The sequence below is a fragment of the Cyanistes caeruleus genome, chromosome 27 (genome assembly GCF_971803275.1).
Source record: "Cyanistes caeruleus chromosome 27, bCyaCae1.hap1.1, whole genome shotgun sequence".
Taxonomy (NCBI): Eukaryota; Metazoa; Chordata; class Aves; order Passeriformes; family Paridae; genus Cyanistes; species Cyanistes caeruleus.
In genome coordinates, this window is record NC_141727.1 from 2950961 (window position 1) to 2975584 (window position 24624).

Here is a 24624-nt window from a genome sequence, read left to right on the forward strand (position 1 = left end):
TGGGTGGGGCGCTGCAAGGGGCGGGGCGTTAGTGGGGCGGGGGCAGGTGATTGGCAGCTGTATCCACCTATCGCCGGCAAACGGGGGCGGAAGGGGTGGTCGGGTCCGGAAGCGGAACGGGTAAAGGCGGAAGTGAGGGCCGGGGCCTGCGAGACGCACCGGCGGGAGCGGCGCTGCGGGCGGTGAGTGGGGCTGCGGCCCCTCGTTTCGCCCTGCGGTGGCCGGACCCGGAACTGACACAGTTCCCCGGGATCTCGCCCGGCCGAGGTCGGCAGCCGGGCTCCGCCGCTTCAGGGGCCCCGTGACGGGAGTGGAGCGGGGGCTCGGTGGCGCCGCTGTGCCGGGCGGGGCGATGCTGGGGCTGGACCGGACGGGCGCCGCCGCCGGCAGGGCGGGGGCTCTGGGCGGCCGGGTACCCTCCCCTCTCGCCGTGCGCCGGCCTAGCGGGGCCCTGCGGGAATTGCGAGGGGGGGGAGCGGCGCTGCCGCGGGCACCGGCGGCTCCGGCCTGCTGCTACCGCTGTGCGGTGAGCGCTAACGGGGGACGAGCCACGCCGGCTGCGGGAGCGGCACGGCCGAGGGGACGTGCCCGGCTCAGGGCAGACTCCCGGCGGCTGTGGGTTCTCGGGGGGGCTCCTCCGGGCTGGCTGTGAGCAGGAACGGGCCCGTGCAGCCGGCACCGTGCGATTGTCCCGGAGCTCAGCCGGGACTGACCCGTGCTTCAGTGGGATTGGGGAAGCTGTGGCGTTTTTATGGTGGGGGTCGTATTTCGTATTTTGTAGTAGTTGCTGAGCCTCTGAGGTGGGAATAGGAGCTCCAGGAGCTGGGAAGCCCAGCTGGGTTCCCGGGAACTGCTGAAATGAGGGACGTGACTTGATTTACTGCAGCTGAGCTCCAGGGTGGACTGTCCTGGGTCAGTACTGGTGCCAAACACAGCCCTGTGCCCCTCCAGGGCCCTTGTGAAAGGAAACCCATGGTGCTGTAGGGCCCTGAGCAAGGCCCACGGGCTGCAAGGACATTTTGTGGTTTGTCCGTAAGAGAATCTCGAGCAAGGCTGTCCTTGGATCTCTGTCACAGTGGGAGAGAGCCTGCTGTGTGAGCTGGGAGTGTGATCGATGTGGGAGTGCAGGTGTGAGTGTCAGCAACAGGTTTGCCCTGCTAAATCCTGGGGAACCGCTCAGACCTTATTCCTGGTGATGCTCCAGGTACTCACAGAGCTCCTGGGGCTGGGCAGGAGCTGTGAGTGGTGCTGTGACCTGCAAGGACCCCGGCCCAGCTCTGACCCCGGCCCAGCTGACCTTTAGTTGCTGCCCTCGGATGTGGCTGTTGGAGCTCTGACCTTGGCTGTTTTCAATCCTGTAAGGAAGCTGGAGAGGAGAATATGTCGAGGGACTATTTTAAGTCTGGTGTGGAACAACTTGCATCTACTATTCTTAGCTTTTTGTGTGGAGGGTCAGCACACTTGAGCTGCCCTTTTTACAGCCTGACATGGAGCCTGTGCTCTGCTGGGGCTCCTGAGCCGGCTCTGAGCCTTGGCTGGGGCCAAAAAAGCAAACTCAGTCCAGTTGTCTTGACATACCCTGCAGTCTGAGTGATTTTCCAGGAAATATCCACTAATTTTCACTACTTCCTTGACTCTTAAAGTCTTTTACATTTCTTTTCAGCTTACCTGGATAATGAGGTGAAAGAACTATGTCTGAAAAGGGGTAAGAATTCAGGATAGTACCTGTAGACAGCTGCAAGACAATGTTGATCTTGATGCATTCTTAGAGTGAGGCAAGCAGGTAAAGCACGTGCCTGGCTGGATCTGGGAGGTCAAGGACAGGAATGTTTTGGGTCATACCTGGATCTCAGTGTTGAAATCACCTCAGAACCCTCACGAGTCACAATAATTTGCTGGAACAGTCAATACCTTCAGACCAAAAGTCTGCTTCTGGGGTGACCTTCTCTCCTAAGATGCTCTGGCTGATTTGGCTGACATTTGGTTAAAGATTGTGCAGGCAGTGATGAGGGGTCCCTGTAGGCTCTGTAAGTAGGGGCTGATGCCTCTTCAGGTAATGAAACAACACAAGGCAAGGCAAGATGGACTCCTGGAGAGGGTTTGAGTTACTGGAGAACATGAGGGAAAGGCTGGCTTGGCATGTGGATATGAGTATAGTAAGATAAAACATTTATCTAAATTTGCTTTAGTAGAATACGCTTTGCTTTCCTGTGAAACCAGTGATGCGTTGGGCAGTGTGTAAAGGAACTGTCTGCTGCTGTGTGTGTGCTTGGCCAAACCTAATTGTTGTGCTGAGACGTGGGATTATATGCAAAGCTCTTCTGCATCTCAGCAGGGATCAGCTGGAGGGCTGCTCTAGGCCCTGTCAGTCGTCAGCTCTGGATCCAAACTTCTTCAGCTGCTGCACACTTAGTGGATGGTGGTCATGGCATCTCCCTGAAGAGGGAGGGGGAAGGAATGCCAAGTGCTTTCACACACAGGAAATGAAATGGGAACGCTTCTAATGAAGTGGGTGTAGCCCAGAGTATTCCTGTCAGCAGACTTAAAAGAAGATAGAATGTAGAAATGTTGGAGTCAGCTGTTTTCTTCCCTTGGGGTATGAAGTTTGCAGCCTCTTATGCAAGTCCTGAGAAGTTGTCGGAATAAAATTGAACACATTGTAGATGCTGTCCAGAAACAGGGAACCTTCCTGGATGTGACAGTATTGGGGAGGTATAAAATTCATCTGCGTTCTGGGGGGAATGCTGTCCTCCCCTGGAGCACAGGAATGAGCTGCTGGAGCAACTCTGCATAAACAGATAAGAAAACACTGGTTTTCATGTTTGCTTTGGTTTGGTAGCGCTCCAGATAAGGAGCTGCTTGAGGCAGGAGATCTTTGTGCAGTCTGGGAAAGATATTCTGAAGGTCACGGATTCTTTGCAGTGCAGGTGGCAGTTTGCTGCTTTGCATTGCTGATGTTGCCTTCTTGCTGACTGACTAGTGGGTGCTATCCAAGGCATGTGTTGCTGAGTGTCTGGTCAAAGCAAAGCTGTGTCTGTCGAGGGTATCTGAACAGGAGTCAGTGTCAGGAACAGGGGTTAAACAACCTGGGCTGGAGAATTAAAGCCTTGATGCTTTTGTTCCATTTGAGTCAGTCCAGGCATCCATGAGTTGATTCTCCAGCCTTGCTGTGCCAGGGATAACTGAAAGTGGGTGAGGGCTCCAAGAGGGAGCTACTGTGGGACAGGGAGCTAGTGGGCAGCTAATGGGAGAGGAAGGTGATGTAAAATTCTTCCACAGAAGTCTGTGCTGGAGGGATTGTCACAGCAGGGTGCTGGCCTTGAAATCTCTGAGGATAGAGTTGTTTTGGAGAAGCTGCTTTGGAAAACAGCTGGCTGCTGGGGCTGCTCCAGAGGCCATGGATGTACAAATGTCAGGAAACAGATGTGTGTATCAAGTGCATGAGGAGCTGGTACTACTTCAGGTCTGTAGCTGAATGACTAGTTCAGCTTTGGAATGGAAATCCTGTTTACCTCTAAATTAAGATGAAAGTGTCCAAATCTTTGTGAGTGTTGGCTGTGGGACTGCACAGAGAAGTTGTTACACTATCATAAGTTAGTCACACCCATAGGAGTGCTGCTGTCTGTGCTGATTTGGGTCTGTGAATCTGCACTTGAGGGCTGTAGTGCAGCTCCTGCCAGCTGAAGTGGAGAGTGGCCCAGTTCAGAGCAGTTCTGAGCTCCAGACTGTGTCCTTGCTGATCAGGGCACTGAGGGCTCATTCTCTGGGGAGGGAAAAGGTAGGGAGGTAGAGTATTGAAACTCATAAGACTTGATGGGACTGAGGTCTGTGGGTTGAGTGTTTCCTGGTTCATCTCCTCTGTAGCAGGTGGATCTGTTCCTCTTTATCAGCAGCCTGGACCCTCCTGCAGTCAGGCTCAGGAAGTTTGTTCTTATTAGTCATACTAAGTTGGAATATTGGGTTGATGTTCCATGCTGTCCTAGCCTGGGCTAGTGTGGTCGGTGTGTGGTTCTGGTGGGATCCACGCTTTCTGCTGGTCCTGCTCATGGAAGTTGCTCCTGTCTCCATGTCCTGAAGCTGCCTGTGGAGCCCTGGGCCAGCTGCCTGTGCAGTGTGAGGTGAAGCAAAACCTCTGGGTAACTTCAGAGCTTCCTTTGCCAAGGAATTCATGTAACGCTGTCAGCTATTTAACGAGATAAATACTTCACTGGGGCTTTTGTCTTGAGTATTTTGGTTCTAAGCCAACAAATCCCCAGTGAAGCAACTCCTTGCATAGCTGAGAGCAGCAGCAGTCCTTTGGGTAACAAGAGTCTTCAGGATTGGGTTTCTAAATATCCTCAGCTTTCAGAGTAGTCCTTGCTACTGGGTAAAGATGGCAAAAATATCAGATTCTCTAACTTCTGACACCCTCAATGAGCAGCCTCCCTGTGGTGGGGTCTCCTGCAGGGGTTAACATGGGGGTCTGACAGTAATTCCCCTGTGGAGATTTGTGTTCTTATCCTGCGTAGGTTTGTTTCCAATGGGCTCTGTTGCTGTTCCCCTGTATCCTGAGAGCTCTGGAGAATGGTCTTGCACTTGGGCAGGCAGAGAGTGCAGCAGCCATGCCATGTGCTTTCTCATTTAGGGCATTCAGATTCTTGAATTTAATATTCCTGGCTGTGTACAGCCCCCTCCAGCTAACCCTGGAAAGCAGAGGGGTTGGAAGAGCACAAATGCAGAGGTGATAGACCTGGAGCTCTCACTTGTGGGACAGCATCAGGAATTGGTACTCGACTAGGATCTCAAAGCAAAGAACAAACTATGTTAAGAGTTCACAATAAAAAAATGAGTGTTTTTGCTGTGGGATGCAGAGCTCCGGTGTGTGCTTCAGTGAGCAGGAGGTGGGTTGGGCAGGTAAACAAACCAGCAAGAGCCTTTTCATGGGTCTTGTGATCTCCCAAGTTCTGGGTTTCACTGGTTAAAAGAAACTAGTAGGAAAATTAATGCTTGTTAATCTTGATTACATGAGTACCCCACCATGCCCTTCCTTTTCATGGCCTTGACGGCTTGAATTAGCATGGCTGGCTGGGACTTCAGCTGCTTTCCCTTGTCTGTGTGCTATTGCTGTGGTTATTTTGGTCTGCCTGACCCATGGCTCGAGTGTCAGTGCTGGGATTCTCGTGGGGAGCAGGGAGGGGTGAATGCCCAATTCTCTGCTGGAAGAGGTGGGAGGATGAACAGCTCCCCAAGCACCACAAATGGCTTCATAGAGCAGGAAGCAGTCCCTGTTCCTCAAGTCAGTGTCCACTAGTGGGTGTAGGCTGATCTAGCACAGGTTCAGGCTGTGTAGTTCAGCTGTTTGTTCCCTCTGCAGAGCTGAGTTCTGTCTGACTGGAATCCTCAAACATGTTGGCATTGGCAGAGTGCCTGTCTGTGGGGGACAGTGAGCCAGCCAACAATACACCCGTCCTTCCTTGGAGGGAAGAAACTATTTAGGATACAGTTTGCCACGCTACTTAGGGGAGAAGCCTTAGCTGGCCACCTTCCAGGTGTGGTGAAGCAAAAAGCCACCTGGCCAGCATCCTTTTTGGTTCATGTTAATTCTATTTCTTATTGGTTGTTCCCTTTAACACACCCTGAGGAGCGTCAGGATAAAAGGTCAGATTTCTGTAAGGCCAGTAGCATTCACACAGAGATTTCTTGGGACAAAGAGCTGAATTAAAGCCTCCAAAGAGATCAGATACAAAGCTCCATCTCTCTTTCCTCTGCGTTGCTGAAGAGCTGAATTTCACTCAGCCTTTTTAAAGGCTAAAGCTGAATTCACTGTAGCAGCTGAGAGGTGCAGGGGTCTCAGCACTCCACCACCACCCCAGCTGGCTATACCTGTCCTGCCACAGAGCTGCTGTCTGCAGCACTGGTGGCCACTTCAATTATTTGTTTCTTCCTGTGACCATCAGCTGGTCATCCAGGTCTTGGGTATGTCCTTAGCCCAAGGCCACCAGTGACCAGTTAGGGTCTCTAAATTCCACACAAACATATGAAAGGTATGGCAACTTCTCATGTTAACATGAAGCCATATAGACTTGTATCCAAGCCTCAAAGCACCCTTAGATGATGATCCACTTCTCCATAATTGGAGCAGTCGAGGCTTTGGCTGCTGCCCTGCCTGCACTGACCAGTGGCTGTCCACAGTGAGCTCAACATAGATGTGCTCATCTAATTCCTTTGGAGTTCATGTAGCACAACCAGATGGCAAAATGCATCAAGATCTGTGAAATATAGGTCAGGCTAAAACTTGAGGATGTCAACAAGCTCATTTCCTTGTTTTGCTCTGGGAATCACCGCTATCAGATTTCAGGAGGCCATAACTCAGACACACTGTGATTCACATGGTGTTTGTGCAGAATGTTGGTCTGGAGCAGCAGTGGAGCTGATAGGCTGCCCAGGGAGTTATAAATACAAGGTTAAACCAAAGCTGTTCCCTTGTAAGCTCTGTTTAGAGAGGAAACTCTAAAAGATGGAAACCTCTTCAGGCTGGTAGAAATGGTGAGCTGCTGCTGAGCCTCTTGAACCTGGTGGTGACCAAGCTGTTCCTGGCCAGAGCAAGCAGCTCTGCTCCCTCACCGTCCAGGAAAGCCCAGTTGTTTGTTTGTTTCATATCAGGCTTTTTCATCCTGTCAGTGTTTGCCCTTCCTCAGAAGAGGGAGGGTAGTGCTGACCATGCTACTTGCAAGGATCCAGCTCTGAATTACAATATCTTTCCTGCTTAACCCAAGACTGGACTCAGAGCAATGGCTTCACAGCTCTGGCTCCTGAAACATCCCACAGTACTCAGAAGTTTTACTCCTCAGTTTCTGTCCTACCTGCCAGCTCTGGTGACTGGTACCAGCCTAACAGCTGTGTCTGACTGCTTCCTGGTCAGAGCAATTTGAGGTGAGATGTCTCTAGGTCAACATATGCTCAAGTGCTTTGTGTTGTGTAAGTGCTGGCACTCACAGGCTCCTGAGGAGCTCTGAACTGGCTGGAGGTTCCCTGTCTGTGTGGATTGTTTAAACTTAAAGCATATGTAAAGTAACCTCAAGCAGTCACAGCTGGACAGGCCTTGCCCTGGAAAGCAGCTGTTTGAAATTCTCCTCTGTGCTGAATAGGCTTGAGCCTTGTTTCAAACTCTGCTCCAGTTTGATTTGTTTTAAACTTCTTATTCATGGATATCTAATATTTGCTGGGAAAATGCAGGATGTACACAGACTTTCTTTGGGGATACTCTCAGGACAAGGAGAAATTGGCTTTTGGGGCATTTTCTTTCAACCAACAGCCTGCATTAGGAGAGTAGAAGGGAAAGTGATGATCCAGAGCAGATGCAATCAGCTGTAGCATTTATCATCCACAGGGAAGTGGGAGTTGTGAAGAGTACAGGAAATGTGCCTAAATTTGTAACTGTGTACTTGGAAAGCATTCCTGTTCTCTGCAGGCAGCAGAGCTTAGTGCTTAGGGAGGCCCTGGGATTCACTTGTGGGTAGCTCTGGATGGAAATCAGCTTGTGCTGCTGTTCCTGCCATGGTTTTCTGCTTCTGCACCACTCGGGAGATTGGTGCTGGGGACTGGTTGGCAGTGCTGATCCCAGGGGATGCTGTCTGTTCATGCTGGCTTTGAACAGTCCATGTGAGGAACATGGCCAGTAGCCTGATGACCTGGAATGCTGTGGGATAAGGGTGCTGGGGCAGCAGGATGGGTGTGGGAAGCATTAGGTGCTGCCTCTGTTTGGATCAGGTTGGGTGGTGATCCCTGGTGTGCAGCAGGAATGGGAGGGGGAGCTGCTGTCAGCTTTGGAGGGGACAGCCTGTGCCCAGAGAGCTGCTGTCAGGTGCCTTTCTGAGGTGGGCACCTCCTCAGGTGCCTCCCATGTAGCAGACAACCTTCCTGGCTCCAGGGCCATCCTTGGGCCCACTGGGAGGGGCAGAATGTTGTGGTTTAAGTGCCTTAGGACAAACAGACAGCTCTAGAAACTCCTTTTGTCCAAAAGCCTCATGGCTTGCAGAGCTGCCTCGTGGCACTGGGATGGCTCTGTATAGTGTTGATAGTCTGAAGTTGCTTCCTTGTGAACTCAGGAAAGGAGGAGGGAGCTAAATGTCAACCCCAGTTACCTCTGTGAACTGAGTGATTGCTATTTGAATAGGCAAAGCTCTAATGACACCCATTGTGTGCTGGGTGCTGGCAAGGCCTGTGTCACATTCATACAGGGTGGAAGTGTTGGAGGGCCCACTGGTGGGGAGGAGAGCTTGTATTACCATTAACTCTTCTCCAGGGAGTCTCTGCAGACTCAGATCCTGCTGCAGAGGCTGCTGCCTAGCAGGAATTGCTCTGTGGTGCTCACAGCCAATAACTTTCCACTGGGGGAAAGAGCCAGCACCAGTCTGTGCTGATGGTGACTGCAGATCACCCTCTAGAACTGGTACAGCTGGTCCCTGAGCATGTCACTAACTCTGACCTCCTCTTCCAGTTGCAACCTGCCTACAGGTGGATCCCAGTGCAGAACCTGCAGCATCCTTAACTCTCGGCACTCCTGCACTTAGACCACAATGGCAGGTCGAGGTGGAGCTGCCCGACCGAATGGACCAGCTGCTGGGAACAAAATCTGCCAGTTTAAACTTGTTCTCTTGGGCGAGTCAGCGGTGGGGAAGTCCAGTCTGGTCCTGCGCTTTGTGAAGGGGCAGTTCCACGAATACCAGGAGAGCACAATTGGAGGTGAGTGCCAGCTCCAGATGCCTGTGGCCAGGAGGTGCTGACCTTGCTGGGGCAGTCTGGGGTGTCAGAAGCAAGACTGGCTATTTTGGTCTGGTCTAGGATTTTTGCTATAAATAGAGCCAAACAGTTAATGCTTTAACTCTTGGTTCACAATTTATTTGTTGGTGTAATGATCAGCACAGCAGAGAATAACGCTATGGCAACCCCACATTTTGCCTCTGAGGAGGCTTTGTTTCCAGTGCCTCAGCTCCAGCTTCTAATTGGAACTGAGGCCTTCAGCTTGGTTTATACCCCTTAATTATCTTTTCAGACCATGACCTGGGATTTTGGGGCTGTTTCTAGCCTGACACTGTTAACTACTTCCACAGTGCTTTCAGGTCTAGTAGTTCATTAGCTTGAAATCATTAGCACGGTGTAAGCAGTCAACCAAAGGCTGGTTGGTACGTGGGTCTCTGAGCAGCAATACTGGAGGGTGTCCTGAGGAAAGGCTTGAGTTGTCCTTCTGTGACCTGTGCAGGAAGTAAGCACAGCTGAAAGCGTGGCTAATTGGTAAGCAGGGCCTAGTGCTCCTCTGTGAAGTGCTGTGTTCTGCCTCAATGTGTATCTGAGACCTGTGCCTTTGTGCTGGGTGTAACACATGGTCCTAGGCTCACTGTGACAAGAAAACAACCAGTTATTAAACTGGGGAGTGTAGTGTAAGTGGGCTGAGTTGGGAGGTGTTATTGGTGCTCCCCAGGTCTGATCAGGGTGCTGCCACAACTGCACTGCATGATCTCTGTCAGAGGGTCTGGCAGTCTGGATGCTCCAGGGGCCAGCTGCTGCCTGGGCCCTCCAGACCACCTTCCTGTCACTGTGTGATGGTTCCTGGTTGCTGTGAGCAGGGAGTGTGGCACAGCAGAGCGAGTGGCACTGGCCTCTCCAGCTCGCTCCCCTGCGGCAGCAGAGCTGCTCTGAGCTCCTGTACTGGCTCTGAGCTCTGTCCTGCTGGAGCTGAGGCAAACCCTCTTCTCTTGCAGCTGCCTTCCTAACACAGACAGTGTGTCTGGATGACACAACAGTGAAGTTTGAGATCTGGGACACAGCGGGGCAGGAGCGGTACCACAGCCTGGCCCCCATGTATTACCGGGGGGCTCAGGCAGCCATCGTGGTCTACGACATCACGAACACAGTGAGTGTGGGCAGGGCTGGGGGGCTGCCAGGAGGCTCCTGGTGCCCCTGGGAGTGTGTGTGGGTCAGAGCCCTGCAGGTACCTGGCTGTGGGTGCCAAGTTCTTGAAAACTGCTCTGCCCTCTTCCTCAGCTCTGGCCAAGGCTGTGAGCTGATAAAGGATCCTGCTGCCAAGTGCTGCAGAGGCAGAACATTCCTTACAGGAAAACCTTGTTCTAATCATATCTGCCCTGTGGATTCCTACACGGCTGCCCTTCCTGACTGCTGCCTCCTGTTTGCTTCCAGGACACATTTGTACGAGCCAAGAACTGGGTGAAAGAGTTGCAGAGGCAGGCTAGTCCCAATATTGTAATTGCACTAGCAGGAAACAAGGCAGACCTTGCTAACAAGAGAGCTGTGGACTTCCAGGTGAGTGGGAATCCAGAGAAGTTGTTACCCCAGCAGGTCAGGAAAGCATATTTTTGATTTTTGCCTAAGTGAGGGAGATGGCAGCTATGTAAAATACGCTTTGATGGAGAATGAAAGTGAGATTTTGTGCTGAGGACTGCAGGATGCCACTCAGCAGGATCTGTGCCCTGCCTTTGCTTCTGTCATAGCACATGTGGCTCTGGCTGGTGAAAGTCCTGGTGAATGTGGAGGAGGAGGTCCACAGAGCACAAGCTTCTGTCCTCAGCCTCCTTTGCTGCCTTACTCATGTGGGGATGTCTGCAGGGTGTGAAACAGCATCTTCTGGGTACGAGACACATGAGGAATTGTTCCTAGCTTGGTCTCTGCTCTTCACAGCTCTTTCCTCATCTGAGGCAAGTGCTCAGGAGAGGTTCTTGCCCAGCCCTCACACAGGATTGCTTGTGGTGCACTTGCAATGGGTGACACACTCCCAGCTGACCCAGGCACTGTGTGTGCATGTGGCTCAGTCAGGCTGTGCCCCAGCTCAGCTGAGGGACACTGGCTGTGCAGGGCTGCTGGTGGAGCATGTCCCTGGTTTGTCCAGGCCAGGTGGGGGCAGGGACAGGGGAGGCAATTTCTGGCCCAAGGTGGTACATAGTGTTTCTCCAGCAGTTAGTGCATTGACAAGTGCATGAAGTCTGCTTGGGGCTCCTGGCAGGCTGCCTTTAGCACTCTGATGTGATTGTTTGTAGGATGCACAAACATATGCAGATGACAACAGCTTGCTGTTCATGGAGACGTCAGCGAAGACAGCGATGAATGTGAATGAAATCTTCATGGCAATAGGTACGGCCTGTGTGTAGGGCTGGGGTAGCTCTGAGCACCAGCACTGCAGCCCAAGAGGGTCCTGTGTCAGCCAAGGCTGGTGGCTCTTACTGGGGCAGGAGTCCAGTTTGCTACACTGGTGTGGTTGGTCTTTCCCTGAGTGTGTGGAGCCTTAGCCCTGCAAAGCTGGTTCCCTGTCCCTGTGTCTGGGGAGGTGATGGAGATGGGAGCAGGTCTGATGCCAGCCAGAGCCAAGGATGGGGTGCATCTGCATGTCCATCCTGTCCCAACCTCTGTTGGCAGTGAGGGCTCAGGTGGGAGCAGGCTGAACCCAGCCTGGGGTGTGCTGTGAGAGGAGGTTGGCCTCTCCGGAGGATCCTGCTAACATCCTGTTTCTTTCCAGCCAAGAAACTGCCAAAAAATGAACCCCAGAATGCTCCTGGTGGCCCAGGCAGGAATCGGGTGGTGGACCTTCAGGAGAGCAGCCAGCCAAGCAGAAGCCAGTGCTGCAGCAACTGAGCAGCTGCTCCGGCCCGCGAGCCCTTGGAGGACGTGACTGGAACCCACGCTAACGATCGCACTTACCGTAGGGCGGCTGCTGCCGGCGCCGCTGTGATTCTCCATCCCTTTCTGATCATAGGCTGGAGGGAGTTCTTCCACCTGCACCTTTCTGTACAAATACTAATTCAATTCTAAGTCTTAAGTCACTTTTTTAATATATGAACTTCTGCTCTTCCCTCTTCCTGGTGGTGGTGGATGCAGGACCTGGTGTCTGCCCAGCCAGCGTGGCCGTCCCGCGGGTGAGGCCAGCAGCAGCCAGGTCCCACAGCACTGTAGTTCACTATGGGAAACAAAGGGATATTGGGACACGTGTTTAAAGTTCCCTGTCTGTAAGAGCTGAGGCTGATCCCGTATGATGTGCCCAGAACAACCACTAAACTGTAGCATTAGAGACAAACTCCGGCTCTTGGGCCACTTATTGACCAAATCAATGATGAGTATTTGGGGTGGGGCAGAGGGAAGCAAAACTGGTTTCTTCTGTATTTTGTATTGTATGTTTCTCCATGTAACCAATCAGTATCTTGTCAATATAGTACATCCAACGAGCTGCCTGTTGTCTTTCTTTGTGTTGGACTCCAGCATGCCAACTCTTCTTTTCTCTCGGTTCTGTCGTAATGCACTAATCCTGTTGCAACTTTTGCAAAAAATCTTGTATAGAAATTTGTCCTTTTCTTGATGGTTGTGATGCCACTAATATTGTTAACCCTGCTCTGGTGGGAATACACAAGGTTTACTGATGTACAGAGGTGGGGTGGGGGAAGCCTTGGGTAACCTGTCGGTGAGAATGACGTGTATTGCAACAGCCTGTAATTCCACAAAGAATGAAGGGAGGTATTAAATGGCTTCTGTTGCCAGACTCTAACTGATGTTGGCTGCTGCCTAGTGCCTAATGCAGTGTCTTATGCATCCTGGTATTTAAGAGGAACTGTTGACTTAGTCTTCATCACAAACTTCAGTTTTGTGTGATTAAAACAAAATTTTTATAAACCTATCATAACCACAATGTTCATGTTTCTTAATGCAGCAGGGACTGGATCTGAGCCCAGCAGTTCTGGTGGAGGCTGAGATGTGCTGGGCTCCTCCTGATATGTCCCACACCTTGGTAGGGAAATGGGGCCCTTCCTTCCTGAGGAGGGAGAAGTGGGGCTCCTGAGCTTGGGCTGTGCAGCTGATCCTGCACATCTGCTCTCCTCACAGTGATGGTGCTGGTCTTCACTGGGCTCCAGTGTGCTCAAGGGAGCTTGAGGGAAACTGTGGGAATTCTTCCTTGCTTGATATTTCTGGGGAAACTACAATGCAGTTGGGAAGAGGTGGGGGATCAGTGTGTGGAGGAGCTCTGCTCTGCAGTGGGACAGCCTGGGATGGTGCACCAGAACTCATGAACACAATGCCTCTGTCCCTGGAGCACGATGGCCTTGGAAGATGCTGCTCTCCTGTCACTGCTGCATGGACTGGGAGACCCCCAACACCCTGGGACCTGGAGTCAGTGTGGAAGAAGGAGCAGCCCCTTGCAGCTCTATCCCTACCATGTGTGCTGCTGACAGCACCATTCATGCTCGGGAGAGGCTGAGGATGGAGATATGCTGCGTTTGAAACCTGTTGTCCCCTCAGCCAAGGAGCTGCAGGAGGCTCAGTCACAGGAGAGCTGTGAATAGAGTTGTATGAACAGCCTTGGCTTATGTGCCCTCCATCTGCTACCCAAAGTCTCAGTGCCTCTTCCTCATGTTGGATTTCCTTAAAATCTTGGAAGCAGGAAGGGTCTGTGGAGTGATTTAGTGATGGAGTGCCTGGACTCATGCTCGAGCCTGGGCTGCCTGTGGGGTGTGGGCTGCAGTGGTCTCCAGTACACCTCATTTGTGTGGTGCTGTTTGTGCTTGGACTGCTGAGCTGCTGGGACCACCCAGTGCTTACAGTGTGGGGTGGACTGATGCTGGTGGTTTCCCCAGGCAGCCAGAGATGGACCAGTTTTGGAGAAGAGCATCCCTGATCCCACTCAGAATATTCCAGTGGGCACTGTGTTGCACTGCGTGCTGTTGCCATCTGCTGGCTCCTCTCCGTGAGTGCCTGGTTTCTTCCTAGACTTGGGGTCTCTGTGAAGGTATCTGTGATGCCCTAAGGAGGGTGTTGCTGCTTGCCAGAGCAGGTGCTCAGGGGCTCAGTATCGAGGCTGGGGACCTGCTGCTGTTCCTGGTGTGTGTGGGCAATGGGCTGTCTGATCTCAGGACGGCTTTAGCACAAACAGGCGTTCCTGCCTGCTGCCTGCCCGCATTCCTGCTGCCTGCCCACACACCTGCTGCTTGCCTGGGCCTGAGCGCGGGTGTTTGTGGTGGTTACGCAGCATGCCCGGGGTTGGGCTTTTCCCTCCCTGCAGCTGGGAGCTCAGGGTGGACCCCAGCAAGCCCTTGCCAAGCTGGGAAGGGGAAAGTGTGAGTACAACAGCCTCACATCACACCCAGGCAATGTGGTTCCCTCCCTGTTCTGTGGGGATGGGTATTGGCCAAGGCTGTGGAGCTGGAGATGATGCTGACAGCAGTGGGAGGGAGGGGTGAGTGTACCCCTGCTGCTCCTGTACAGGTGAGTGGGATGGTCCTTTCTGTGCTCCCAGACCCCCTCCCTCACAGAACCCTCTGGGTCTGCTCTCTGGCCCCATTTTGTGCTGCCCTGAGAAGCAAAAGGAGTTCTTCCCTCTCTGTGCATCCCATTCCCTTGGCACCAAGAGTAGGGCACAGCCCCCCCACAAGTCAACACCCAGAGAACACAAGAAGATTCAATGCAAAAGTATTTTTATTGGATACAAAAACATTCCAGTATAGTGAAAAAAATTACATCATTGCCAATGAAGCTTGTCTGGGCTTAAACCCGAGACTCGCTCCTGTCTGCTCCGGTCCTGCCGTGGCCATCGGGTCCCATCCTGTTACACCTGGGCTTTCTTGCTGGCTCCATCCTCAGAAGCTGGTCCGGTCTGTGGGGCAGCAGGGCTGACCTGGATGGGCACGTTCCTCTCGGGAGTGGCCGGCAGCGCCAGCTTGGGGGCCTCGATGCGGAGCTGCCCTTCCTTGGACAGGGAGCAGGTCAGAGCTTCGGCATCCACCTCCTCGGGCACGTCCCACTCCCGCTTCAGCACCTCGTACTTGTAGGAGAAGGAGCCCTTCTCATCGACGTTCTGCGTCTCCTTCTGCCCCACCAGCACCACCTTCCTGCCCACCACCTTCACCGACAGCTGCTCGGGAGCGAAGTTCTTGACGTCCTGGCAGACAGAGAAGCCGTCCCCAGAGCCCTGGGTCAGGGTCATGCTGGTGCTCGGGGTGCGCTCTGCGGCGATGGCTCCGTGGTTGCTCAGGAGCTGCTCGAAGCTGCTCATGAACTCCCGAGCTTTCTCCATCTCCTGCTGCAGCTCGGTGAAGATGGTCTCTGCGTGTGGCCAGAGGGTCCTCACTGTGCCCAGCCGGCTGGCCAGGGAGCTGGAGGCGAATGGTGCGAGGTGCATCCGGCAAAGCATCTCTGCTGCTGCTGCTGCTGCTGCTGCTGCTGCTGCTGCTGCTGCTGCTGCTGCTGCTGCTGCTGCTTGTGTCCCCTTCTCCAGTGGGTTGGAAGCGTTCTGCCCCGCTGCAGCCGCCGCAGGTTTTTAAAGCCGTTCCCTGGAGGCGTGGCCGTGTCCTGCACATTACGTCACCCTCGGGAGAAGAGCTCAGCACTTTCCAGCCCGTTCCAGCTCATTCTTGTTAGTCACCCGTGAGGAGAGGCACCGCTGACATCGTGCCCGGCATACCTTCGCCCTGACTCTTACAGCTCTGCTCTCCTGGCTTATAATTAGCAGCATCACCTCAGCCTCCGAGCGGGATGCCTGAGCCACCCTTGCCAAAAATCTGTGCCCTTTGCATTTCCCAGGCATGGAGTGAGTGTGGGTCTCCTCCCAGCCTCCCCCCACCCTCAGCCGTGGCCCATTTCTCCCACCTGTGCCCACGGAGGTCCCCTCAGCTGAGACCAGAAGTCAGTCCGTGGGCCCATGCCCAGGTGGGGTGCACAGTGGGGTGCTGAGGGGTCAGGACAGGATGGCCAAGAGAGAGAGGGGTCTCAGGAAGTGCAGGAAGTGCCTGGCAGGAGATGACATGTACTTTTGGGTGGGACGAGTCCCTGTACTGGCAGAAGTGATGAGCTCCTGGCAGAATGGAGCCTGGCTCCACCAAGCCCCCTGTGAGGGGCCAGGGAAGGGCTGTGTAGCCCCCCGGCCATGGCCCCATGGGCTCTGCTGCATCACGATGGCTCTGCAGAAACCTGAGCTCCCAGCAGTGACTGCGGCTCCCTATTTGTGGCATGTGACGTCCCCAGAAACAGGCGCTGCTATTTTGGCTGGTGGATAATCAGCCTCTCAAAAATAGGCGATGGCTCCAGGAGGGTGCGTGGGGAGAGAGCGTTCTGGAAGGGACACACCCCTGGGCAGGGGAGAATAAAATCCGCTGTTCCCCTGCCCCAGCCCAGCACGGCTCCGGCCACTGCACCGAGCAGAGCTGCAGCACAACCAGGAGCACTCGTTTGGAGCAGAGATGCTTTGCCGCCTGCACTTCATGCCACCCATGTCCAGCTCGCTGTTCCCGTGGCTGGGACCCGTCCGCACCCTCTGGCCACATCCAGGCACCCTCTTCGCCGAGCTGGAGCGGGAGATGCGGCTGGAGATGGAGAGGGCTCGGGAGTTCATGAGCAGCGTGGAGCAGTACCTGAGCGCTGGGAGCAGCCCCGGGCGGCTCGGCATCACCGCAGAGCGCACCCCGAGCACCAGCATGACCCTGACCCAGGGCTCTGGGGACGGCTTCTCTGTCTGCCAGGACGTGAAGGACTTTGCTCCCGAGCAGCTGTCGGTGAAGGTGGTGGGCAGGAAGGTGGTGCTGGTGGGGCAGAAGGAGACGCAGAGCACAGACGAGAAGGGCTCCTTCTCCTACAAGTACGAGGTGCTGAAGCGGGAGTGGGACGTGCCCGAGGAGGTGGATGCCGAAGCTCTGACCTGCTCCCTGTCCAAGGAAGGGCAGCTCCGCATCGAGGCCCCCAAGCTGGCGCTGCCGGCCGCTCCCGAGAGGAACGTGCCCATCCAGATGGGGCCGGCGGTGGCACAGCCAGCTGGCAGCACTGAGGAGGGAGCCGAGCGAGCCAAGGCGTGAAGAGGAGCAACGGGGACCAGGCTGAGCCTGGCTACGGGGGCAGCTGCTGGCCGCATCGCTAGGACTGCGCGATGCCCCGGGGGGTGGCGTCTGCCCAAACCATGCGGCTTTTTTTGATATGTAATAAATATTCCTAACTTTTATTTGTGCGGTTTCTGTGTTTCTTGGCGAGCCCTGTGCTTTGCCGCGCTCCTGCCTGTGCCCACGCAGCGCGATGGGAGGGTGGGGAACGGGGCTGTGCTGGCACCGGCCACGTCCCTGGCACCTCTCCCCAGCTCTGCCCTGGCAGAGGAAGTTGGGCGAGGGGCTCCAGGCCATGTGCAGCACCGAGAATCCCCGGGAAGTCCTCAGCATCCCCCTGAGTCGCCTTCGGACAACCGACTCCCATCTTCGGGGTGGTGCTGGAACACTCCCGTGCGGTGCCCGCACCCCCCGTGCCGGGTGCTGGCACCTTCCAGGCACTGCCCGCAGCTCCGCGCACCAGCCCCACGCTAAACCGCGCCCCGCACGGTGAAGGAGGCGCGGCCTCTCCTAAACGGCCGTGCGGGCGGAGCCGGTTCGCTGGTACCGGGCGGGAGGCGCTCGCCGGCCGCTCGGCCGCCCCCCGTGCCGGCTGCGAGGAGGCGGAGGAAGGCTCGCACACCGCATTTGGAGACCAGGGCGTGGCCACGCTCCATATTTGCGGGAGTCCGCGGAGTGCGGAGCGCGCCGCGGGACCGAGCGCGGTACCGGTTACCGGAGAGGTGGGAGGGCTCCTCCGGGCACCGACGGCTCGGCCTCGCCCCGTGAGGGGCTGTCGCGGTGGGTCGTCATGACCGGACCTCGATCCTCTCTGGACGGCTCACGCCAGCCGCAGTCCCGAGTGCGAGCTCCGCTCCCGTTCGGGACAGCGGGTGACGTGACCCGGGCCCGGGAGCACCGTCCCGGGAGCACCGGCCGCACCTCCCCCGCCGCGGCGGACTACGGATCCCGGCGTTCCCGGCGCGCAGGCGCACTGAGCGCGGGGCGCACGCCGGGCCCGGCATGGCGGAGCCGGAGGCCTCGCAGCCCGGGCGGCCCCCGCCGGGCCCGGGGACGGGAACGGCGGGGGCGAGCGGGGGAACGGCCGGAGGAGCGGGATCCAGCGACCCGGCACGGCCCGGGCTGAGCCAGCAGCAGCGGGCGAGTCAGCGCAAGGCGCAGGTGCGGGGGTTCCCCCGCGGGAAGAAGCTGGAGAAGCTGGGGGTCTTCTCGGCCTGCAAGGTGGGGACAGCGGCACCGGGAGGGCAGCGGGTGGGGCTCGAGGCTGGGCAGGAACGGGAGATGCAAGGACGGGCACGGGTGGGCGGTGCAGGACGGGGTGCAGGGGATAGAGGAGTGGAGGTTCAGTGCTGTGCATGGGTGCGGGATGAAGGACGAGGGTGCTGACCTGAGTGGGGGGTGCAGGAGGGAGTTGCAAGGACGTTTGTGGGTGTAGGAGGGAAATTTATGGGGTGCAGGAGGGCGAGTGCAAGGAATACGTGGACAAAGGATGCGGGATTGGGTGCTGGGATGTACATGGGGTGCAGGACGGGGGTGCTGTGCTGTGTGCAGGCAAGGGGTGCAGGAAGAGAGTGCTGAGTTATCCAAGGGACGTGCAGGGATGTCACTGGGCAAGGGCTGCAGTGTCCTGGGGCTGCATGGAGGAGTGTTGGGATGGTGGCTGATGCAGGGTGAGGGCTGAGAAAAGCTGAGCTGGGTGAAAAGGGGCTGGTGTGAGCCAGGGAAATCCTTTGGCCACAGAAGGCGGCAGCCTCAGCATGTAGCAGTGCGTGGGACACTGCAACCACCACTGCTGTCCCTCATCCCAGGCCAACGATGCCTGCAAGTGCAATGGCTGGAAGAACCCAAACCCCCCCACAGCCCCTCGAATGGACCTGCAGCAGCCGGTGACCAACCTGAGCGAAGCGTGCCGGAGCTGTGGCCATGCCCTGGGTAACTCCTGAGGGACCTCCTGGGCAGGGCGAGCGGTGCTGATCCCTCGGCCTCACGGTGCTTTTCTCTCCGGCACAGCGGATCATGTGTCCCACCTGGAGAACGTCTCGGAGGAAGAGATCAACCGTCTGCTGGGCATGGTGGTGGACGTGGAGAACCTGTTCATGTCAGTGCACAAGGAGGAGGACACGGACACCAAGCAGGTGTATTTCTACCTGTTCAAGGTGCGTCTGGGGCTTTGCATGTCTCACTGCCCCACTCATGGGGGGATTTGTCTGGTCATTGTGGGGGAGCGGGGACTATCCCACTGTTTCTGCTCTGTTGGAGCTCGTGCTGAAGCTGGGGCTGTGAACCATCCACAGCCCAGCTGTGGAATGCCGACCCTCTTCTGGAGTGACTGCTCTCCTGGCCTTGAATTCCCTAGGGGGGCAGTTTCTAGGGGATGAATGGGTGTGCTCCCAGGGCAGTACTGGTGCCTTCCTGGCTGCAGGAATTGGAGCAGCCCCATGGCAGCATTCAGCCACCTCCACCATTCCTGGAGCATGCAGCTCCTGGGACTCTTTTGACCATGTGTGACGGTGTCTTTGTAGCTGCTGCGGAAGTGCATCCTGCAGATGAGCCAGCCTGTGGTCGAGGGGTCCCTGGGGAGCCCCCCCTTTGAGAAACCGAACATTGAGCAGGTGAGGCTGCTGTCAGGCTCGTGCCCTGCCCTGATGACTTGTCCTGCATTCTGCTGCTCTTGCACGGTCCCCTCACTCTCTGGGAGGTAGCATGGAAGAGCCCAGAGCAGCCCCTGGCACCCTCCCACTGTCCTGTCCTCTCCGCAGGGAGTCCTGAATTTTGTGCAGTACAAGTTCAGCCACTTGCCACCCAAGGAGCGCCAGACCATGTATGAGCTCTCCAAGATGTTCCTGCTGTGCCTCAACTACTGGAAGCTGGAGACACCATCCCAGTTCCGTCAGCGCTCCCAGAACGACGACGTGGCCACCTACAAGGTCAACTACACCAGGTGAGGGCAGGGGGCTGTCGCCCTGAAAACTCAGCTTCTGAGCTTGCTAACATAGTTTCCTAAAGACTTTCCCAGGACAGTAACTATAAACATAGATATGTGTACATTCTTTCTGTTACACGTCTTGTGATGGACATCTCTCATGGCCAGTGTAGGGGGAAAGTGTTATCCTGACCATCCAATCCCTGGCCATGGTCAGAAGCCTATAAATCCTGGGAGGAAAAATAAACTCTGTTCTTTCTTGCACCACACCTCGACCTGTGTCCGCGTGATCTATTGATCTTCAGCGGTAACAGGGGGCCACTGAGCCAGCCCCCCTGGGGTCTAACTCCCAGGACTCTCCCCAGCTCTCCCAGACTGTCAGTCCAGTAGGAGAGCAGGCACCCAGTGGGGTCAGTGTTTCTAATGGTCAGCTGTACCCTGTGTCCACCTGCTCTTCTTGCCCCTGCTCCCAGCAGCATTGGCCCAGCAGGGATATGGTTGCTCTGGGGTCTGGTTCTGGCCCTGTCACCAGAGCCCCTTCCTGTCCCACAGGTGGCTGTGCTACTGCCATGTGCCACAGAGCTGTGACAGCCTGCCCCGCTATGAGACCACCCACGTCTTTGGGCGCAGCCTCCTCAAGTCCATCTTCACGGTGACCCGCCGGCAGCTGCTGGAGAAGTTCCGGGTGGAGAAGGACAAGCTGGTGCCGGAGAAGCGGACACTGATCCTCACCCACTTCCCCAAGTAGGTGCCCGGTGTGGAGATGGCAGCTGGAGCGCTGAGGGGACTCCTCTTTTGGGGTGCTTGCATGCTGATGTGCCATTCCCTTCCAGGTTCCTCTCCATGCTGGAGGAGGAGATCTACGGTGAGAACTCTCCAATCTGGGAGGCTGATTTCACAGTGCCAGCTGCAGAGGGTGCCCAGCTGGTGTCTCGCCCAGGTATTTTAGGAAGCAGCTCCCGGTGTTTGGGGGCTGTGGAATAAAGGGTCAGGGTGTGGCTGAGCAGTGGCGGTGGCTGGGCTGCCATGGCGTGATGAGGCATTTTCCAGCGGTCATGGGCACCATGGGTCTGTTGCAGCTGTGGTGAGCACCGTTGCCGTGCCCACCACTCCTCTCTTCAGCAAGAAGCTCAGCAGCAGCAGCTCAGCTGCCAGCCTGGACTCCAGCACCCCAGAGGCCCTGCCAGGTAAGGTCCCATTAGCCCACGCCAGAGAGCTGGAACTGTCCATGGTTCCTCCCAGCACTGCATGTGCCGCTCTGCTCCCATCCCAGGAGAGAAGCGGAAGCTACCTGAGAGCTTGACGCTGGAGGATGCCAAGCGGATCCGTGTCATGGGAGACATCCCCATGGAGCTGGTGAACGAGGTCATGCTGACCATCACAGACCCTGCTGCCATGCTGGGCCCCGAGGTATGGGCTGCGGATGCTGGGGTGGCTCTGGTCCTCTCCAGGGCCCACAGAGCTGCTTCCCCAGTGTGCCAGGGTGGAGTGGGGCTGCACAACAAAGGGTGTGCAGGGCCAGTGATCCCCTCCCGTGCCCCCAGACCAGCCTGCTGTCGGCCAACGCGGCGCGAGACGAGACGGCGCGGCTGGAGGAGCGCCGCGGCATCATCGAGTTCCACGTCATCGGCAACTCGCTCTCACAGAAATCCAACAAGAAGATCCTGATGTGGCTGGTGGGGCTGCAGAATGTCTTCTCACACCAGCTGCCCCGCATGCCCAAGGAGTACATCACTCGCCTCGTCTTTGACCCGTGCGTGGCTGGGGGATGCGGGGGGGCTGGTGTGGGGGGCTCCCCTCACCCTCGGCCGTGCTGCCCGCAGGAAGCACAAGACCCTGGCACTGATCAAGGACGGACGAGTGATCGGGGGCATCTGCTTCCGCATGTTCCCTACCCAAGGTTTCACGGAGATTGTGTTCTGTGCTGTCACCTCCAATGAGCAAGTGAAGGTGAGAGCAGGGAGATGCGCACTCACGTGTGCCCCCCAAAGCCTGGCGTGGGCAGGATGGTCTCTCTGTAGCTTGTGTAGGGCTTTCCCAGCCCCTTGGGCAGTCAGACTTGCTCAGCACTGGCCAACCCCAAGCAGTGGTGGTTGCTCCAGGACATCTTCCAGCTGCCATTTCCATGAGTGGGAGGGGGTTGTTTATCCCAACTGGGGCTGCCTGGGGGGGGGTCCCTGTCTCATGGTACTTTCCCAAGGGCTATGGGACACACCTGATGAACCACCTGAAGGAGTACCACATCAAGCACAACATCCTCTACTTCCTCACCTATGCAGATGAGTACGCCATTGGCTACTTCAAAAAGCAGGTGGGCTCCTTTCCCTAGGAGCTGCCCCCAGCTCTGCTGCACACCTGCCCTCTTCCACCTACCCCCTCCCACCTGCTCCTCTCTCCTAGGGCTTTTCTAAGGACATCAAGGTCCCCAAGAGCCGCTACCTGGGATACATCAAGGACTACGAGGGGGCGACCCTGATGGAGTGTGAGCTGAACCCCCGCATCCCCTACACTGAGCTTTCACACATCATCAAGAAGCAGAAGGAGGTACAGCCCAAGGGTGGGCAGGAGGGGAGGTGGGTGCTGCCAGCTACCCCCTGAAGGCAGAGGAGAGGTGTGGGGCTGTGCTGGCCCTGAGAGCAGAGTTGCAGGGCAGCAAGGGGGCACTGGTGGCATTGACACCGGCCAGGGTTGTTTCTGGCCCTGCATGGTGGGTTTGTGGGGTCCCACATCACGGGAGCATCCTGTAGCCCCCACTTACCTGCTCCCTTCTAACCCCCATTCCCTGCAGATCATCAAGAAGTTGATTGAGAGGAAACAGGCCCAGATCCGTAAAGTCTACCCAGGCCTGACCTGCTTCAAGGAGGGCGTGAGGCAGATCCCCATCGAGAGCGTCCCTGGCATCCGTGAGTCCTGGCAGGGAATCTGGCAGGACGGTGCTGTCCTCCCTCCCCATGGCTGCAGTGCAGACATGCTGACACTGACATTTGTCTTCCAGGAGAAACAGGATGGAAACCACTGGGGAAGGAGAAGGGGTGAGTGCTGCATGGGGGTGGGGGTAGACCTGCAGGAGCAGGGCTGGGGGCTCAGCTCAGGCTGTGCCTCAGTCTTGGCATTTTCCTGGCCCTGGAATGGAGAGAGGCTGATGGGAACTGGCTTTGTCATGCAGGAAGGAGCTGAAGGACCCAGACCAGCTCTACAACATGCTGAAGAACCTCCTGGCCCAGATCAAGGTGTGGGCAGGAAAGGACCCTCACTCTGGGGTGCCTGTCTGCCTGACAGGCAGAGCTCAGAGCTGCTCCCGTGGGATGAGCTGTACAGGGCTTTGTCCTGGGGCACTGCTGGGGGACCGAGGTGTGGGGGGAGCAGGACCCCTGAGTGCTGGGGCGAGCAGGGGTTGTGTGTTCACTGCTCCAACTGCCCCCCACTTCTCCCCAGACCCACCCCAGTGCGTGGCCCTTCATGGAGCCGGTGAAGAAGTCAGAAGCACCAGACTACTATGAAATCATCCGCTTCCCCATTGGTAGGTTGCTGTGTCCAGCCTCCCAGGACAGGCTGAGAACCCCACATTAATAGTCGGATCAGTGCTGGGGACTCATGTTTGGGGTGGTGGGAGCCTCAGGCTATTCCACCCCAGAGCAATGACAGAGCAATGAGTTGGGACACGTGGTTGGTGTCCAGCTCAGTGGCTGGGGGTTGCAGAGGCCTGGGGAGGGAGGGGTCTGACCCTTCCCCACCCACAGACCTGAAGACCATGACGGAGCGCCTGAAGAACCGCTACTATGTCACCAAGAAGCTGTTCATCGCCGACCTGCAGCGCATCATCACCAACTGCCGCGAGTACAACCCGCCCGACAGCGACTACTGCAAGTGTGCCAACACCCTCGAGAAGTTCTTCTACTTCAAGCTCAAGGAGGGGGGGCTCATCGACAAGTAGTGGGGGCTGGCCTAGACCTGCTGTGGCCACTGGCCCTCCCATGGGAGGGACAGGGCTCCTGTGGGATCTAGCCCCCACTCTGTTGGTAGGAGCTGCTGGAGGGATTGGTGCTGCTGAGCAGCCTGGGGAGCTGGGCTTTCGTTCTTGGGGAGCCACAGGGGCTGGGGGGTCGGTGCTTTTATCCCTGGGGTGCTCTGGCTGCCTCTCCCAGGGAATAGGGGTGAGGCTGGAGCTGCCTCATCAGAACCTGCCCTGGGCAGGGACAGCACTGAGCTCCTGCCTCTGCCTGGGGAGGGGAAGCCCCCTGACCCCTGTGCATCCCCTCACCTGGGATCGTGCCTTCTGCCCTGACTCCCTGTGACAGGGCAGGGGTACACAAGTGCTTTGGCTTCTGCTCCGTCCACGTACAGGCAGCCCCTACCCCTCACACTGAATGTACGGCGGGGTCAGCCCTGTGCTGCCCGCAGCGGTGCTGCTCCTGGGCCAGGGTCCTGCTGGGCAGGGGGCTCTGCCCTGCACACCCAGCTCCTGCTGCCTCTGTCAGCTCTTCCCTCCCCCCGGGGCAGGTCTGCCTTCTCTGCCTGTACATCCTCCCTGCCTGCCCCTGCTGCCAGCTGGGGTGTGGGAGGCTGCCAGCCCCAGTCCTGCCCCTCTGAGTGCCAGGGAAGGTGGCTGCCCGGTGCTGTGCTGGCCTCTGCTCCCTGCTCTGCTCTGGCTGGCAGCCACCTCTGCTTGTCTCCCCCCTTGCTCCCACCTCCTCGTGCCCCCCACCCCTTTCCCTTTCCCTGCCCCCTACTCCCCCATTCCACTTGACTGGTGTTTTCGTTGGTTTGTTTTGGGTTTTTTTTTAAAATAAATGTCCTTGTGCAGCCCCAGCTCCATTCTTGGGGCTCACCCCAGCGTGGTAGGCAAGGGAACAACCTGGGATG

At 56.5% G+C, this 24624-nt stretch overlaps 4 protein-coding genes across 8 annotated transcripts; 3 read left to right on the plus strand and 1 right to left on the minus strand.

The window, feature by feature from the left end:
- The first annotated feature begins 150 nt into the window (after positions 1-150).
- Positions 151-12655, plus strand: RAB5C (RAB5C, member RAS oncogene family). 5 transcript variants are annotated; one of them, XM_086864661.1, is made up of 6 exons: positions 151-267; positions 8480-8724; positions 9741-9892; positions 10177-10299; positions 11031-11124; positions 11507-12655. In XM_086864661.1, the coding sequence occupies exons 2-6, from the start codon at positions 8559-8561 to the stop codon at positions 11620-11622; spliced, it is 651 nt and encodes a 216-aa protein (XP_086720787.1). In that variant the 5' UTR covers positions 151-267; positions 8480-8558; the 3' UTR covers positions 11623-12655. The 5 variants fall into 5 exon arrangements, with proteins under 5 accessions (XP_086720787.1, XP_086720786.1, XP_086720788.1 ...); XM_086864660.1 differs by having other exon boundaries at positions 151-182; XM_086864662.1 differs by lacking the exon at positions 151-267 and adding an exon at positions 380-526.
- A 1775-nt stretch (positions 12656-14430) lies between these two features.
- Positions 14431-15163, minus strand: LOC111939967 (heat shock protein beta-11-like). Its single transcript, XM_023942484.2, has one exon. It carries the CDS (start codon positions 15161-15163, stop codon positions 14579-14581), a length of 585 nt encoding a protein of 194 aa, XP_023798252.2. The 3' UTR covers positions 14431-14578.
- A 1045-nt stretch (positions 15164-16208) lies between these two features.
- On the plus strand, positions 16209-16960 carry LOC111939966 (heat shock protein 30C-like). The gene has a single exon (XM_023942483.2). The coding sequence runs from the start codon at positions 16209-16211 to the stop codon at positions 16815-16817; it is 609 nt and encodes a 202-aa protein (XP_023798251.1). The 3' UTR covers positions 16818-16960.
- Positions 16961-17813: 853 nt separating this feature from the next.
- On the plus strand, positions 17814-24564 carry KAT2A (lysine acetyltransferase 2A). The gene is made up of 18 exons (XM_086864659.1): positions 17814-18059; positions 18647-18770; positions 18849-18994; positions 19361-19450; positions 19598-19779; positions 20314-20505; positions 20595-20701; positions 20841-20948; positions 21035-21171; positions 21306-21514; positions 21585-21711; positions 21962-22072; positions 22162-22305; positions 22550-22664; positions 22757-22793; positions 22928-22991; positions 23197-23281; positions 23502-24564. Exons 1-18 carry the CDS (start codon positions 17841-17843, stop codon positions 23693-23695), a joined length of 2391 nt encoding a protein of 796 aa, XP_086720785.1. The 5' UTR covers positions 17814-17840; the 3' UTR covers positions 23696-24564.
- Positions 24565-24624: the final 60 nt, after the last annotated feature.

Bases quoted from the DNA above. Each gene is read 5' to 3' on its own strand.
- LOC111939967 (XM_023942484.2), bottom strand. From the start codon at position 15,163: ATGCTTTGCCGGATGCACCTCGCACCATTCGCCTCCAGCTCCCTGGCC.
- RAB5C (XM_086864661.1), top strand. From the start codon at position 8,559: ATGGCAGGTCGAGGTGGAGCTGCCCGACCGAATGGACCAGCTGCTGGG. The intron at 9,893-10,176 runs GTGAGTGTGGGC...GTTTGCTTCCAG, and splicing joins TCTACGACATCACGAACACA to GACACATTTGTACGAGCCAA. The intron at 11,125-11,506 runs GTACGGCCTGTG...GTTTCTTTCCAG, and splicing joins TGAAATCTTCATGGCAATAG to CCAAGAAACTGCCAAAAAAT.
- LOC111939966 (XM_023942483.2), top strand. From the start codon at position 16,209: ATGCTTTGCCGCCTGCACTTCATGCCACCCATGTCCAGCTCGCTGTTC.
- KAT2A (XM_086864659.1), top strand. From the start codon at position 17,841: ATGGCGGAGCCGGAGGCCTCGCAGCCCGGGCGGCCCCCGCCGGGCCCG. The intron at 18,771-18,848 runs GTAACTCCTGAG...TCTCCGGCACAG, and splicing joins GAGCTGTGGCCATGCCCTGG to CGGATCATGTGTCCCACCTG. The intron at 18,995-19,360 runs GTGCGTCTGGGG...GTGTCTTTGTAG, and splicing joins TGTATTTCTACCTGTTCAAG to CTGCTGCGGAAGTGCATCCT.